Genomic DNA, 15,030 nt, shown 5'->3' with positions numbered 1-15,030 from the left:
TCAGCTAATCAGTAATTTAGTTAAATATTCGACATAGACTTGTGTTGATTCAAATGAGATGGTGGGAATTTAAATTAAGAAAGTGAAGTATATTCTGGAACAATTTAAAAAGAAATAAATTAAGGATACATAAATTGTTGATCTTTGTATTATTTAAAAGAAATAAATTAAGGATACATAAATTGTTGATCTTTGTATTATTTACAGTAGTCAGTTATCATATATGGATGTATTTGATGAGGACTATAATATGCACATCTCTTTAGGCCAAGTCTAATGAATAAAAAATACTCCCTCCGTCCATGAAAGAACTTCCTAGGAGGGAGTGGCACGAGTTTTAAGAAAAAATATTATTGAGTGTATTGAGAGTAGATAAAAGGTAGTTGAGTGTATGGGGAGTGGTGAAAAGTGTTATAATTAATATTGAGAGTTGTGAAAAGTGAAAAGTAAGAAGATTATAAGTGGTGGGGTATAGTCCAAAAATAGGTAGGAAGTTCTTTTGTGGACGTCCCAAAAAGGAAAGATAGGAAGTTCTTTCGTGGACGGAGGGAGTATCAATGAGAGCAAAGAATCAAACTTGATGAAAGAAAATTTTCAAAGAAGAGAAAGTCAAGGCTAAAGCTTAGCTCCCATCAATTTTGACACCGAAGTCACCCTTGACAAGTCAGTTCTATTAAAGTCACCCTTGACGGGTCAGCCTCTACCAAAGTCACCCTTGATGGATCAGTTCTACCAAAGTCACCCTTGACGGGTCAGCTCTACTAATGTCACATTTGACGGGTCAACTTTGATAAGTGTCATTCTTGACAAATCAACTTATTGTCAACCTTAGAGAATCAACTCTCTTGAATGAATGTCACCCATGACAGCTCAGCTATGTCTACACTTGGCATGCAGCTCAGCTCTACATCATACTTGATAGCCCAACTTCGAAATTAAGACTATTGTAATGAGGTTTGGGCCCATTTATCCTTATGGGCCTTTAAAGCTAGGGTTTCTTTGTAAACTATAAATAGGACTTTCACTTGTAAACCTAGGTCAATCAATTTTTTTCTATTCATCAGCACAACTTGTAAATGTAATCTCTCAACAATAGTGAAATTTTTCGGTGACCTCCTATGGACGTAGATCATTACGATCGAACCACAAAAAATCTTAGCATTCCCAATCAAATCAAAAAAAATTCGGCAACCTCCCGAAACACAAGCCAACCCAATCAAAACCAACTGAGCGCGAAGCCACCAATGGGACCCAACCTCCCGGACCCCAGTCGCTAGCGCACCAGACGACTGTAAAAGAGTCCAAGAGACGCCCCAAACTCCCACCGCCGTAGCATGACCAGACATCCCCATAACATGGGTGCCGAAATTCAGCCACTCCCCGCAACCAACGAAGGACTGAATCCCGACATCAAGCAAAGGCCACTGACTGCCAAAGCAACAACCATACCCAAACAAAACCCAAAAACCACAGGAGAGCCTCACTATCCTCGCCATCACACCAGTCACGTCCTCCACCATAAGCTCTAACCACCCTGACCAACAAACACTCGAACACCCGAAACATCCGAGAGCAACACCAGAAGACACTCTTCTACCAAACACCCTATACTAGAGCAGCAAACCGAGCCAAAAACCACAAGAACGAAAACCCAAAACATGCAAGCAACACCAGCACACCAACTGTTCGATGAAATCATTTAACCAAACGAATATGGCTGTGAGTCGCCATGTCTAAAGCCGCAGCACGTCGAATTTCTTCAATAGAATAAGGCCACCATCCCTCAACACGATCACCATTGGCCATAATATCAGCTGCCCGATTTCCTTCTCTATAAATATGACTAACCATAAGCTGAAAATTTGGCAAAATACGCAAAGTAGCTTTCCAAGAAGCTATAAACCTCCATGGAACGTGAAGAAACCAAATTCATCACATAGAAGGAATTCGCTTCAAGCCAGAGATATAACCAACCCCTAGCGTGAGCGATATTAATAACCGTAATCACAGCTAAATCCTAGCTAGAGATATTAATCAGTATATATATATATATATATATATATATATATATGTCGAGATATCATTATAGATTTGGAATCTACATCTCAAGCACATAAATTTAATGTACATTTCCAAGTTATATTGAATGAGCAATTAATACATGAAATTTGGTGGCTCGTTCGTGAATCACGTAGGAGGGTGACGTGGTAACGAGCGGTTAAGCCACGTGACGCATGGTGAAAAAACACAGCCATTTAAATGTAACTACTCACACCTATTCAGGTTCAACCAACTCGCACCTTTTCGCGTGAAGACACGCATGTTTAGGGTTCAACTAACTCGCACCCTTTCGTGAACATGCACATTCTACCTATAAATAGGAGGCCCTCCCATGGTCCGAATCTTTCATTCAGCATATCATTTAGATCGTATTCGAATGATTTATCATATTTTACATATATTTTGAGTCCTAGAAGTGATATTCAGTCCCGGATATCAAGAAATTCGCCGAAATATTGATATGTGGTACAACATATCTGTTCAACTTAGCCGTTGTATCTTAGGCACATATGCTATAGACCGCAAGCAGCAGTAGCAGAGCATTTTTGTCTTGCAGATAAAGAGTCTAACTCTTGCATCGGTTCGTCAATAAAGATAACGTTATTATTTTCGTTTCATTATTATTATTATTATTATTATTATTATTATTATTATTATTATTGTTATTCATTGTACATTTTTACATTGTTACTTTGCTTATTATTATCTCAACACATACCAAATCTAACAATCGCAATACAAAAAATTCTTGTCGGAGATGGAGATAAGAAGTAGCAATATTAGTCAAGTTTCGAACGTCCTAGTTAGCAACATTCCGAACGCCCCGGTTCTCGTCGAAAAGTCAGAAAAATCTCAATTCTGATTTTAAGTGTTGGTAGTCTAAAATGTTTTTCTACCTTACTACTCTCAATTTAACTCGATTTCTAAAAGAGTCACCTCCAACTGTGGGGTGGATAAGACTGATGAGCAACAACGAACTGCGCTGGATGTGTGGAATCATTGTGATTTTCTATGTCACAACTATATTCCAAATGGGCTAGATAATATACTCTATAGTGTTTATTCTGTTTCCAAGACTTCAAGTGAGTTATGGAACTCATTAGAGATAAAATATAAGGCGGAAGATGCCGACTTGAAAAAGTTCATCGTCAAACGATTCTTGGAATTCAAGATGGTAGTCGAAAGGATTGTTCTTAAACAAGTACAAGAGTTGCAACTGATCATACATGATATCTGACTCAACCTAAAACACATCTAAATTGACTTGCAATAGGACAAGGACACTCTAGCAATGGTAAGTTGACCCAAAGTCATCTCTCAAGGAAGATCTTAAAGGGCTTCTACTTGTATAACAAGAAAGCAGTAAAGATTGTCGTTTAAAAGCAGTAAAATTAAACTAAAGCTTGAAATTAAAACTTAACTTGAAATTAAACTTAAGAATTATCTAGGCGAAACTCAAATACTAAAGCATAAATATATTATTAACCCTAGGCAGAATTTAAGCAGTAAAGTAAAGTTTGATTATTCTAATTTAACTAAAGTTTGTGAATAAAAACTTAACTAAAAATTAACTAGGCAGAACAGAACAAAACATAAATACGAAGCAGAAATAAACTATTAAACCTAGGCAGAATTAAAAGCATAAAGTAAAGGCGAGTAGAATTAGAGCAAGTAGGAAGTCTGTTTTGAAGAATTCTCCACGTGGTGACTCTCACTTTATGGGGAACTGGAATTCTCCAAACCTTCGACCGAAGCTCCTTGCCTTCAGCTGCTGCTGGCGTCTCATTATGTATCTCTTTGATCACTTCATATGTTGATCTCGCTGTATAGACTCCACCTGAGGCGGCGCTCCAAGACCATCCATCTTCGGTACCTGCAATAATCTTAACAGCAGAGATGACACGAACCAACTACCCAACTCCCTCTTTCTTCCTCTCGAATAGCTCACGTCTCCACCTCAACTCCTAAATCCACCCCCCGTTCTCCCATCTACCCGACTCACAAAGAAGGGCTTTCTTGTTGGCGCAGAGGTGAAATAATTTAGGGAAAACTAACTTTAGAGGTTTTAAACCTACCCACCTATGACTCCAGAAGTTTATGGACTTCTCATCCCCAATCTTAGACCTAATGTTATCAAGAAACCAAGATTCGCTCGCCCCTCCCGCCACTGACAGAATCCTAGGCCACCACCCATCTCTAAACCTGCCTCTCCCCGAGCACCCCACCCCCGCCTCACCCCAGTCGATGTCTCCATAGATAGATCTAACTACTCTCGCCCATAGTAGCTCCCTCCCAGTGAGATAACGCCAAAACCACTTTACCACAAGAGCTTGATTAAACCACTCAATATTCTTGAAACCCAACCCCCTCCCCCCCATTTTTTGGAGAACACAAAACACTCCACTTCACCCACGCAATCGAACTTTTACAAACACCCCCACCCCACATAAAGTTGCCAAACAAGGACTTCAGAGTACTTATAGTTGCTTTTGGGATTAAGGAAAAGGTGAGCTGGTAAATTGGAATGGACAGTAGAACCGCTTTCACCAAAGTGACACGTCCGGCTAGAGATAGTTTCCTATTCTTCCAAGAATCAATTTTCTTCTTCACCTTTTCTACTAGATAGTTCCAGTCCACCACCTTTTTGCAATTCCCGCCAACCTTAATACCAAGGTATTTGAAGGAGTGGAGCCGACATCACAACTTAAAACTGACGCCATCCTCTTGATTTTATTTGCATCGATCCCAATTCCCATGAGGCTGCTCTTTTTGAAGTTCACCGCGAGCCCCGAAAGTAGCTGGAACAATCTCAGAATGGATTTAATCGCTTTAGCGTTCATTTCATCGTCCGCTAACAGAAAGACTGTATCATCAGCATATTGGAAGTGTGAGATCGTAATGCAATCGTTTCCCAACTCAGAAGGCTGCACAAGGCCGATCTCCACGGCTCACATAATCAGAGAATGCAAGCCTTCGGCCGCAATAAGGAAAAGAAACGGAGATAACGGGTCCCCCTGTCGAAGCCCTTTCTCCAGGCTTAATTCACCAGATGGAGATCCATTAACGAGGACGTTAGCCGAAGCCGAAGAGATGCAGCCTCTCAGCCACTTTCTCCAAAGAGGATCAAAGTTCATCATTTCAAGCATCGTGTCCAAATAGTCCCACTCCACTGAGTCGTAAGCCTTAGCAAAATCCACTTTAAAAATGATTCTCCTCTTCCTTCTCTTCTTCGCCTCTCCGCAATGGCCTCATTCAGAATAACGACCCCATCGAGGATGAAATGCCCTCGAATGAAGGTACTTTGATTATTCGAAATGATAGAGTCTATAATTGTCTTCAACCTATTCGCCAGAATCTTGGCAATGACTTTATAGAGGCTGCTGATGAGCGAGATGGGTCTGAATTCATCAAGATATGTTGCTCCCTCTTTCTTAAGGATGAGTACGACAGCCCCGGGGGATTTTGCCGTTTGCAAAGAATTCACCCATCACCTGGATAAACTCTTTCTTGATAACCTTCCACGACGTTTTCCAAAAGGTGAGATTAAAACCGTTTAGTCCCAGACTTTTGTCTCCATCGCAGCTCCAGATAGCATCTTTAATTTCTAATTCCGAGAAAGGCTTGATCAATGCCACTGTTTGCTGCTGACAGTTTTCGGGTAGCGTAGTCCATGGGGAGGATAGGAAGGACTCGCTTCCCCTTCCTGAAGAGGTTTTCATAGAACGACTTGACCTTTTCTTTAATGATATTCGGGTCCTCAATCCATCTGTTCTCCAACGACAGCCCATCAATTTCATTTTTCTTCCTTCTCCCAACAATGACTTTATGGTAGAAACTGGTATTCAGGTCACCCTCTTTGATCCAACTGACTTTGATCCAATGCACACTCCTATGTGGGAGTATTTGAACCATTGTACAAATAAATGATGGCATTTTAGTATCATGGGTACAATGAATCACGAGGGTTTCCATTTCATTTTGTCTTCGCTCCAAAACTTATTCATAGTATAATCTATTTCTTTATGTCTTAGACCTAATGTTGATTCTAAGTATCATGGGTTGAACATGGATTCAAATATCTTATTTCAATTAGCATGAATGTTTGACTCATTCGTTGTCGTAGATGTGGAACAAAACTACTGATCTTTGAAATTTATCATTGTGAAATAGCGTGTTTTTGCGTTAATCTCTATTTATCCAAAATAGGCCCTTTTATCGCTTTTTTTTTTTTTACCAATATTTCTATTTCCTAAAATCGGGGTGTTACGGTAATTTATAGAACTTTTTTTTGTATATATGATGTGCAAAATTAAAATTTGATCAAAAGTTAAATAAATTTGATTAAAACTAAAATTTAGTGAAATCGACAAGACGAGCAGCCTAGATTCACCAATCCAGTATTTTACAACAACCTCCCATACACATTAATCAACTTTTTTTTTTTTTTTGATCGGGCAAAGTCATGTTAGATGTTAGTAGTTAGTTCCCCATCCACTCCAAGAACCACCTTATCTCTCCATTCACCAAAATTCACCTTATATCTCCCCAATCTCCAATTCGCTCCCAAGAGGGATCGAACCCGGGTCACTTCACTTAAGTGAGGACCCGGTGGCCAGTGGGCTAAGCCCCCTGGTTCACATTAATCAACTTTTAACAAAGCCACTCATAAATAAATTAATTAAATAATAAAACTTTTAATTTATTTAACTTTTTTAAAATAAAAATAAGATATAATTATTTTACTGTATTGTCTACATTATAGTTATTTTCTTGTAATTTTTTTAACTTTTTTATTTTTTAAAAAAAATAAAAATAAATAAAAAATCAAAAAAAGAAAAGGTAAAATTATTAAATTTTATTTTTATAAAAAATTAAATTAAAATTTACCTTATTAATCTACTTTGGGGGTGACCACATGCTGCATGGATTTATTGCAAGAAAAAATCTAAAATTTATTAGTCGAGATTTAAAGTGCAGGTTTTGATACTTATTTCAGAGTAACTAATTACCGTACCAAAGACTCTTTCCCGAAACAAACCAAGGTTAATTCAATCAAATTGGAATTATAATTCGTCAATGAAAATCGAGATCAGTAATATCGCCCAACTTTTCCCCTAAGTGTGGTTTGGTGGAGCTATCGCTTTGACTATCTTAATTATGATATTGAAAATGTCTCATTTTCACTCTCAGAAAAGAAAATGTCTCATTTTCAGTTAGGTTCTTTCCACGTGAGAATGTCCTTAATAAAACTGTAACATTTCACCTTATTCACAAAATTAAATACTTATATATTTATATACACTATTTTTAATAAGGATATATCTATTTGGATCAAATTTATACGAATCAATGTGGCCAAAATTAAATAGTCACAATATTAAAAATAAAAATATATTTTACCTTAAATACCCCTAAAAGCTTTTACCAATTATATATATATATATATATATATATATATATATATATATATATATTAATATATAGATATAGGGTAGGACTAAAATAAAAACATCTTAAAATATAAAATATAAACAATTTTCAGCCCTTAGATCATCAAGATCAACGGTTGATTCGTAACCCTGTTAGATGAATTCGTGGTCCTGAGTTCGAATCTCAAAGGTAGCAAACATTTATTTTTCACAATTCGTAACCCTGTTGGATGAATTTGTAAATGTTTTTATTTTTATTTTAAGAAGTGTTTTCACGGTAGCCCTTCCCGATATATATATATATATATATATATGATGGGACCTTTAACCAGCTGTCGAGATATGCTCCACTCTTAGTGGACACTGATGAGAAACACGCCGAGAAATTTAGGAACGGATTGCGCCACAAGATATCAATCTCCCTAGCAAGCCAGGAAGGTCTCACTTATGCACAAACTTTGAGCAGGGCTCTCACAATTGAGTCATTGCTACCAAGGGAGAACGGAAAAGCTCCGGGACAGTCTGGATTCGTACCACCTCAAGATGGTGGTAAAGGAAAAAGAAAGTGTAACGAGGGAACTGGAGGAAGCCCTGGGAAAGGAAAAGACAAGTTTTCATGGCATAAGAATGGAGGGAATGGTACCAGTGATTTCAGCAATGAAGGCCACAAAGATAATGAGGAAGGGAGAATGTCAGGCTTTCCTAGTCAATTTGACAGGAGGACATGAGGTAGAGAAAACAATCGAAGAAGCGCGTAGTTCGAAAGTTCAAAGATGTTTTTCCTGAAGAATTGCTCGGTTTGCCACCAGACCGACAATTAGAATTCACGATAGATCTAGAACCTGGAGCAGTGCCAGTATCCAAGGCACCTTACAGAATGGCTCCGCCGGAGTTACAAGAATTGAAAGTGCAACTACAAGAACTGTTGGATCTAGGTTTCATACAGCCTAGCGTATCACCGTGGGGAGCACCAGTCCTATTCGTTAGGAAGAAAGACGGTTCACTAAGGATGTGTATCGACTATAGGGAATTGAACAAGCTAACAATAAAGAATAGATATCCTCTTCTGAGGATAGACGACCTGTTCGATCAGTTGAGAGGAGCCGGTGTGTTTTCCAAGATTGACCTAAGATCTGGTTACCACCAACTCAGGATGAAAAGAGAAGACATCCCAAAGACAGCTTTTCGAACGCGTTACGGACATTACGAGTTCACAGTGATGCCCTTTGGATTATGTTCGCTATTTTATTTGACACGCCGCAAGTGTACGGGTGCAATTGTGTACAGTAGCAAGCAAGGTCGTATTCCACAGAGACTGGTTATTATCAATGCCTATCCTAGCTAGATTATTATTCCTCTATCTGGAAAATCGAAAAGATAAGTTTTTGTGTTTAAAACTAAGGGGGGTGTATTCGTTGTGGAATTTTATGGATTTCTATGGATTTTAAAAGTCTGGGTGTATTCGTTCAAGACTGTTAAAAGTCTGCAGAAATTTGGGTGTATTCGTTTCAGACTTTTTAAAATCCATACAAATTTAGGTGTATTCGTTATTCCATTGACTTAAAATCCGGAATGACTTTCATGGATTTCATCCAAAAAATACACACGACGAAATCCGGCCAAGAACCACGAGAATTGAAATCCATGAAGTTTTGAGCGAGCGCTGAGTTCCAACGCCCGCGGCCAAGAAGCCAGCGAGCGCTGGAACTCAGCCACCGTTGAGAGAGTCCAGCAGACGCTGGATTTGAGCGTGCACTGGGTTCCCAGCGGCCGCTGGGCCCAGGCAGCCCAGCCCAGCCCAGCAACGCTTTTAAATACCCATCTTCGGTTTTTTTCCCCTCTCATTCCACATTCGACAGACACCTACACCCCCTTCAAAAAAGAAGACAAGTTTAGGGTTCTATATTAGCTATTAGCCAGGTATTTTTTCATAAATTTTAGGGTTAAATGCATGTAATATCACGAACTTATGCCGAAATCCATATTTAGCACGAACTTCAAAAGTTCCAATTTATATGGCTAACTATACCCCGTGTCCAATTTTAACACCGTTTTAGTCAATTTAAGTGCCGATTATTAATCCGGCGATCTACTAATCCTACGTGTAAATGACGTGTCTAACTAGTGACGCGTCATTAGAGGGAACGCCGTCGTTTCAAAGTGGAGAAGACGAAAAGACTTAATTCCAAAATTGATTTAGGGATTGCGGCTCATTTTTAACGAAGCATCATTCTCAAGCTTGAAGAAAAAGAATATCCCTTTGTTGTGGTCCCTTACGCGAAGAAGACAACTCTGAACAAAAAGGAACTCCGTCTTCGTTGTATGCGGAAGGTGTTTGGAAAATGGCAGACAGGTAGGGCAATGTTTGATTTGTTTAATTCTTTGAAACTCGTCGTGTAGCTATCACAATAGAATATTGAGTAGATTCCATTAGGGTTTCTTTTAGTTTGTATTTCCAGTTAGGGTTTATATTGATAATAACCCATTTCATTTTCATATTCAGGGACACATTTGGATTGTACATCCATCACGGAGGAAAACTTATTGAAATGGGTAATACTAATGCTTATTCTGGGGGGGTTTATAAGTTATTCACTGGATTGGATAGAGATCGATTTGGGTATTTGGATTGTACATCCATCACGGAGGAAAACATGTATTTGTCGACTGGTACTACAACTACATTCATCCAACCAAGGCAAAGGGGGAGACCGAGGGCAAATTCTGCAGCTGGAAGTAGTGGAGCAACGGGTGAAGGAGATCAAGGAACACAAGAAAGTGTTGTCGAGTAGATTGGCCAACTGATTTCAGTTTTTGTGAATTATGTATGACATTTGATGCATATCAGTTTTTGTAACCACCTTTTGAGACATATACTATCGCTAGGTTGGGGATTATGTAAGACATGAAACTCTTTGATGACAATTGATGTGTTTGGTTTTGTTAAGGTAATTTTCAATGTCAAGTTTCTACATGATATGTGAATTTATAGGTATATGCACACTGATGCTATAGGTTGAAACCAAGATGCAATACTTCAACTTCCATTTCATTACTTGAATTACAGAACTTCAATTACATAAAGGATTTTCATTGCCAAGATGAAATACTTCTACTAGTACATAGATGAGCAAAATGACAAAAAATTCTTCAAATTCCATTCCATTGCCAAGATGAAATACTTCTACACAATACTTTAAAGAAGAACATAGATGAGCCAAATGGCCAAACAAATGCAGCCAAGGCGGAGCCGAGCTGCTTGTCTCTTAATCATCGAGTTCTTCACCTTCAAACCAACATTCATTGCCTCCAAATCGTGAATCCTCTGTGAAAGTTGGTCAAGCTGTCTACGAAGTCTTAGATTTTCTCCAATCCAAATGTTCATCTCTTGTGAGCAATTCTCCATATACCCACAACCTTCATCAACCCATTGGAAAAAATTGCACTGCCCATCGATTTTAAAAAAAAAATCAGCAACACCACAAAATTGCTCGAAGAACTCGAATTCTTAACACACTAAGAATTACCTCGCGATATCGACAACCATAAAAGAGCCGTCCCGGATTTTTGGAGGTTCTTGCAGTTTCGACCTTTGCGGGCTTCTTGCAAATGCAGGTAACTCCCACATGGCTACCATATGACGAGAACGACGAAGTAGATGACATTCTAAATTAGGAAGATCTCGGAGGAAGAAGATGACCCTAATTTATTGTGTATTTTGAAGATTGTGGAGGTGAAGAAGATCCGTTTCAGAATAGACAATTAGGGTTCCAAAGTCTTTGTGGAAGAATTTTAATTGATTCAGACTTTATTGAAAACGACATCGTTTTTTATTATTAAAAACGATGCGTTTTGATTACCGGCCGGAAAATAGTAAAGCTTGTGCCGGCAAGACACGTCATTGACACGTAGGATTCAATTTGGGGGGAGAAAAAAACGGTGTTAAAATTGGACACGGGGTATAGTTAGCCATATAAATTGGAACTTTTGAAGTTCGTGCTAAATATGGATTTCGGCATAAGTTCGTGATATTACATGCATTTAACCCTAAATTTTATATCTTCATATTATTTTAATTATGCAATTTTTCTATAGCATGAATCTTGTACCTTTATAAATTGTTAGCAACTGTATGTTGTGTTTCTATTGCATGTGAGTTGATTTTTAGTTTTTTGTTGATGTTTTTTATTTTTTATTTTTATTCATTGATATAGTACTGTATCTGTATTTATTTTCGGTGTCTAGTAATATTATTATGGGAGACTCTCAACCACAAGATTCCAAAAAAAGGGCAGTGTATGAAGCCTGGACAAAGGAACAAAGTGATGCATTGTTAGATATTCTGGTTGAGTCTGCACATAGGGGATGGCGCGATAATAGTGGTATATTTAGCAAAGCCACAGTAGAGGAAAGGATATTGCCTGTTCTGAATGAAAAACTTAGGTGCAATAAAAATTATAATCACTACCAAGGTCGTATCAAATGGTTTAAGAGCAGTTGGACTGCATATTCACGGCCCCAGATGAAGTATGGGATGCGTATATAGAGGTAAATTTGTTATCAATTATTTTTTAAACACAATGTTATTTTAATAATATAGTTAATTAATAATTTTCTTATTTATTATTTTAGGCTCACCCAAAAGATGCATACTTACGCACTGGGAGTTTTTCGAATTTTGATGACTTGAGGCTTGCTGTTGGAAACGGTGTAGCTGTAGGAAGAAACGCAATTGGAGTGGGCAGTGCTACTGATGCTAGGACAATAGGAGTTGATGAAAGTAGAGGTCCGCTCATTGAGGAGTTGAATTACGATGCTGCTAATGAGGCGTTTGTAGTACTGGGTGAAGATGATCCACCATTATCCGGCTCCAAATCACCTTTGGAGTCCACTGAAGTGCCTGTGGAGTCCACTCAGAGAAGAGCTCCCGCCAAAAGAAGCAGAAAATAGTTCGCATCAGGAGCTCATGGTAGAAATTAAAAAAGTCACTAGCACAATGGATCGAGTTGAAAGCCTCTTCGTGAAACGAGATACTATGCTGGAGAGAAGAGAAAAAGAAAAAGGTTATACAACTTGGGATGTTATCAAAGAAATTCCTGATTTGAGTGAAGATGCCCGCTACACAACATTTGACTTGCTTGTTACAAAGTCACAAAAAGATGGATTTATGAAAATGACTGTTCCTGAACGCAAAAGATGGATAGAATCCAAGACTAGGAAATAGAGTATAGTTTAGTCATGTTTTTTGAACTATGTTTTTATTTTTGTTTCACCATATTTTTATGAGTACATTGTTTTGTTGGTTTTATGTTTTAATACTTTATTTTGTTGATGGATGTGGTTGAATTTTATGAGTATTTTTAAAAGGCTATTTTTTGTGAGTCCCTTTTATTCTTATTTCAATTATTGTTTCATTGTTTAAAATGACAGCATGAATTATGAAGATAAAATTAACATTGCAATTGAAGAAGACATAGATGAAGAACTTGAGGATGAAATCGAAATAGAGATGGAGATTGAACTTTCTGATCTTGTTAGGCAACTGATGGAAGCAGCTAAGGTAGTTATCACTCTATTGGGAAATATTATGACGCTACATCCGACTGCTGACAACGCTCTGATGCGACGACCAAAGACTAGGGAAGGATTCCGTTTTTATTACGAGAATGATGGATGGAGATCCGAGCCAGTTTCGACAGTTGTATAGAATGTATCCTGACGTCTTCATCAAATTATGCCAGATCATTAGGGAGAAAGCCCATGTGGATGATACACGATACACAACTGTTGAAGAAATGTTGGCAACATTCCTCATCATTGTAGGGCACAACGATCGTTATTGTAACGTTCGTGAAAGGTTTGGTCGTTCGCATTTTGCTGCTAGTCAGAACTTCAACAAAATCTTGAGAGCATTGAACACCATAGCACCGGACATGATGGTTAAGCCGACTGGCGCAATACCCGCTAAAATTCGGGAAAGTACAGATTTTATCCTTACTTCAAGGTATAATATTTCTGCTCTTGTATTATATTAAATATTTTTGGTTTTTGTATAACACATTCACCACTCATATTTTAGGATTGTATCGGGGCTATAGATGGCACTCATATCCCGGCCATGATAAGAGGTAAAGACGTGAGCTGTTATCGTAACCTTCATGGGGTGAATTCGCAAAATGTTTTGGCAGCTTGCAACTTTGATTTGCAGTTCATCTATGTGCTTAGTGGATGGGAAGGCTCAGCCCATGATTCCAAAATTTTAAGGGATGCATTGTCTAGACCAAATGGACTCCACGTGCCTCAAGGTAAATAATTTCCAGTAGATTGTGGATTTGCTAATCGTCGTCAGTTTTTGGCTCCGTTACGTGGTGTTCGATATCATCTCAAAGATTTCGGTGGTGACGATCGTCATCCAAGAAATGCAGATGAGTTGTTCAATCTTCGACACGCATCATTGCGAAACGTGATTGAACGCATTTTTGGAATCTTCAAATCACGTTTCTCAATTTTTAAAACAGCTCATCCGTTCCCATTTCAAACACAAGCAGAGTTAGTTTTGGCTTGTGCTGGATTGCATAACTTTCTCCGAAAGGAGTGTCGTTCTGATGAATTTCCAGTCGAGGTTGAAGAAGGAAATGTTGCACCAGATGTTGAGAACAATACAGACATTTTGGAATATTTTTCTCAAAGCCAATTGTCCCAGCGGAATGAAGCGAACATATGGAGAACAAATATTGCTAATGCTATATGGCAAAATAGACACATATCTGAAACCGATCAAGACGGTCAGGCGGAGACCGAAGATAATATTTAGGGCGGTATTTTGATGGATGTGGTTGAATTAACATTTTTTTTTCAATGTTGGATGTTTTATGGATGTTGACGTTATTTTTAGATTTTTTTTTAATGGATATTGGTTGATTTTATTGAGCATGAATTATATAATTAGGGGTGTATTAGTTGGGGATTTGATGAAATCCACGGAATTGAGCATGAATTAGGGGGTATTTGTTTGGGATTTACAGAATTCGAGCATTCTGACTTGGGCTTCCAGCGGCCGCTGGAAGCCTGTAGTAACCCGCTCTTTTATCAGTATTTTAATTACAGTATTGTGTGTTTATTTACCTATCTGCGAGTAATTGAAGTTTTATGTTTTCTATTATGTTTCTGAATTTATGAATCTTGGTGACAAAGTCACTTAGCTAACAGTGTGCTATATTTATTTTCACGTTGATGAGGAGTGATATGTGCAAAGTAGAGAAGGGGTGCAAATCAGAGGAATCATCTTCATCAGAGGAATCATACTGGTCAGAAGAATCATTCTTGCTAGAGGGATTTCATATGTCAGAGACAACTCATCCACCAGAGGAATGGCTCTTGCCAGAGGAATCGTGTTCGTCAGAGAAGTCGCCCTCGCCAGAGGAGCCACCTTTGCCAGAGAGGCCGCCTTCGCCAGAGGAGTCACTCTTCGCCAGAGGAGTCATTCTTCGCCAGAGGAGTCACTCTTCGCCAGAGGAGTCACTCTTCGCCAGAGGAGTCA

General features: G+C 38.4%; 2 protein-coding genes across 2 annotated transcripts; one reads left to right on the top strand and one right to left on the bottom strand.

Annotated features, from left to right (window-relative positions):
* Positions 1 to 10,518: 10,518 nt before the first annotated feature.
* LOC131025606 (uncharacterized) lies at positions 10,519 to 11,541 on the bottom strand. Its single transcript, XM_057955407.1, has 2 exons — positions 11,018 to 11,541; positions 10,519 to 10,935 (listed from the first exon to the last, which is right to left on the bottom strand). Exons 1-2 carry the CDS (start codon positions 11,153 to 11,155, stop codon positions 10,687 to 10,689), a joined length of 387 nt encoding a protein of 128 aa, XP_057811390.1. The 5' UTR covers positions 11,156 to 11,541; the 3' UTR covers positions 10,519 to 10,686.
* Positions 11,542 to 11,745: 204 nt separating this feature from the next.
* LOC131008278 (uncharacterized protein At2g29880-like) lies at positions 11,746 to 12,440 on the top strand. The gene is made up of 3 exons (XM_057935167.1): positions 11,746 to 11,872; positions 11,983 to 12,038; positions 12,123 to 12,440. The coding sequence occupies exons 1-3, from the start codon at positions 11,746 to 11,748 to the stop codon at positions 12,438 to 12,440; spliced, it is 501 nt and encodes a 166-aa protein (XP_057791150.1).
* The last annotated feature ends 2,590 nt before the right edge of the window (positions 12,441 to 15,030 follow it).

The sequence above is a fragment of the Salvia miltiorrhiza genome, chromosome 1, assembly GCF_028751815.1.
Source record: "Salvia miltiorrhiza cultivar Shanhuang (shh) chromosome 1, IMPLAD_Smil_shh, whole genome shotgun sequence".
In the NCBI taxonomy this organism is placed as follows: Eukaryota; Viridiplantae; Streptophyta; class Magnoliopsida; order Lamiales; family Lamiaceae; genus Salvia; species Salvia miltiorrhiza.
The sequence above is the reverse complement of the archived record's forward strand: the minus strand, read 5'-3'. Positions and strand labels throughout refer to the sequence as shown.

Bases quoted from the DNA above. Each gene is read 5' to 3' on its own strand.
- LOC131025606 (XM_057955407.1), bottom strand. From the start codon at position 11,155: ATGTCATCTACTTCGTCGTTCTCGTCATATGGTAGCCATGTGGGAGTT. The intron at 10,936-11,017 runs GTAATTCTTAGT...ATCGATGGGCAG, and splicing joins ATGGTTGTCGATATCGCGAG to TGCAATTTTTTCCAATGGGT.
- LOC131008278 (XM_057935167.1), top strand. From the start codon at position 11,746: ATGGGAGACTCTCAACCACAAGATTCCAAAAAAAGGGCAGTGTATGAA. The intron at 11,873-11,982 runs GTATATTTAGCA...AAATGGTTTAAG, and splicing joins GGGATGGCGCGATAATAGTG to AGCAGTTGGACTGCATATTC. The intron at 12,039-12,122 runs GTAAATTTGTTA...TTATTATTTTAG, and splicing joins TATGGGATGCGTATATAGAG to GCTCACCCAAAAGATGCATA.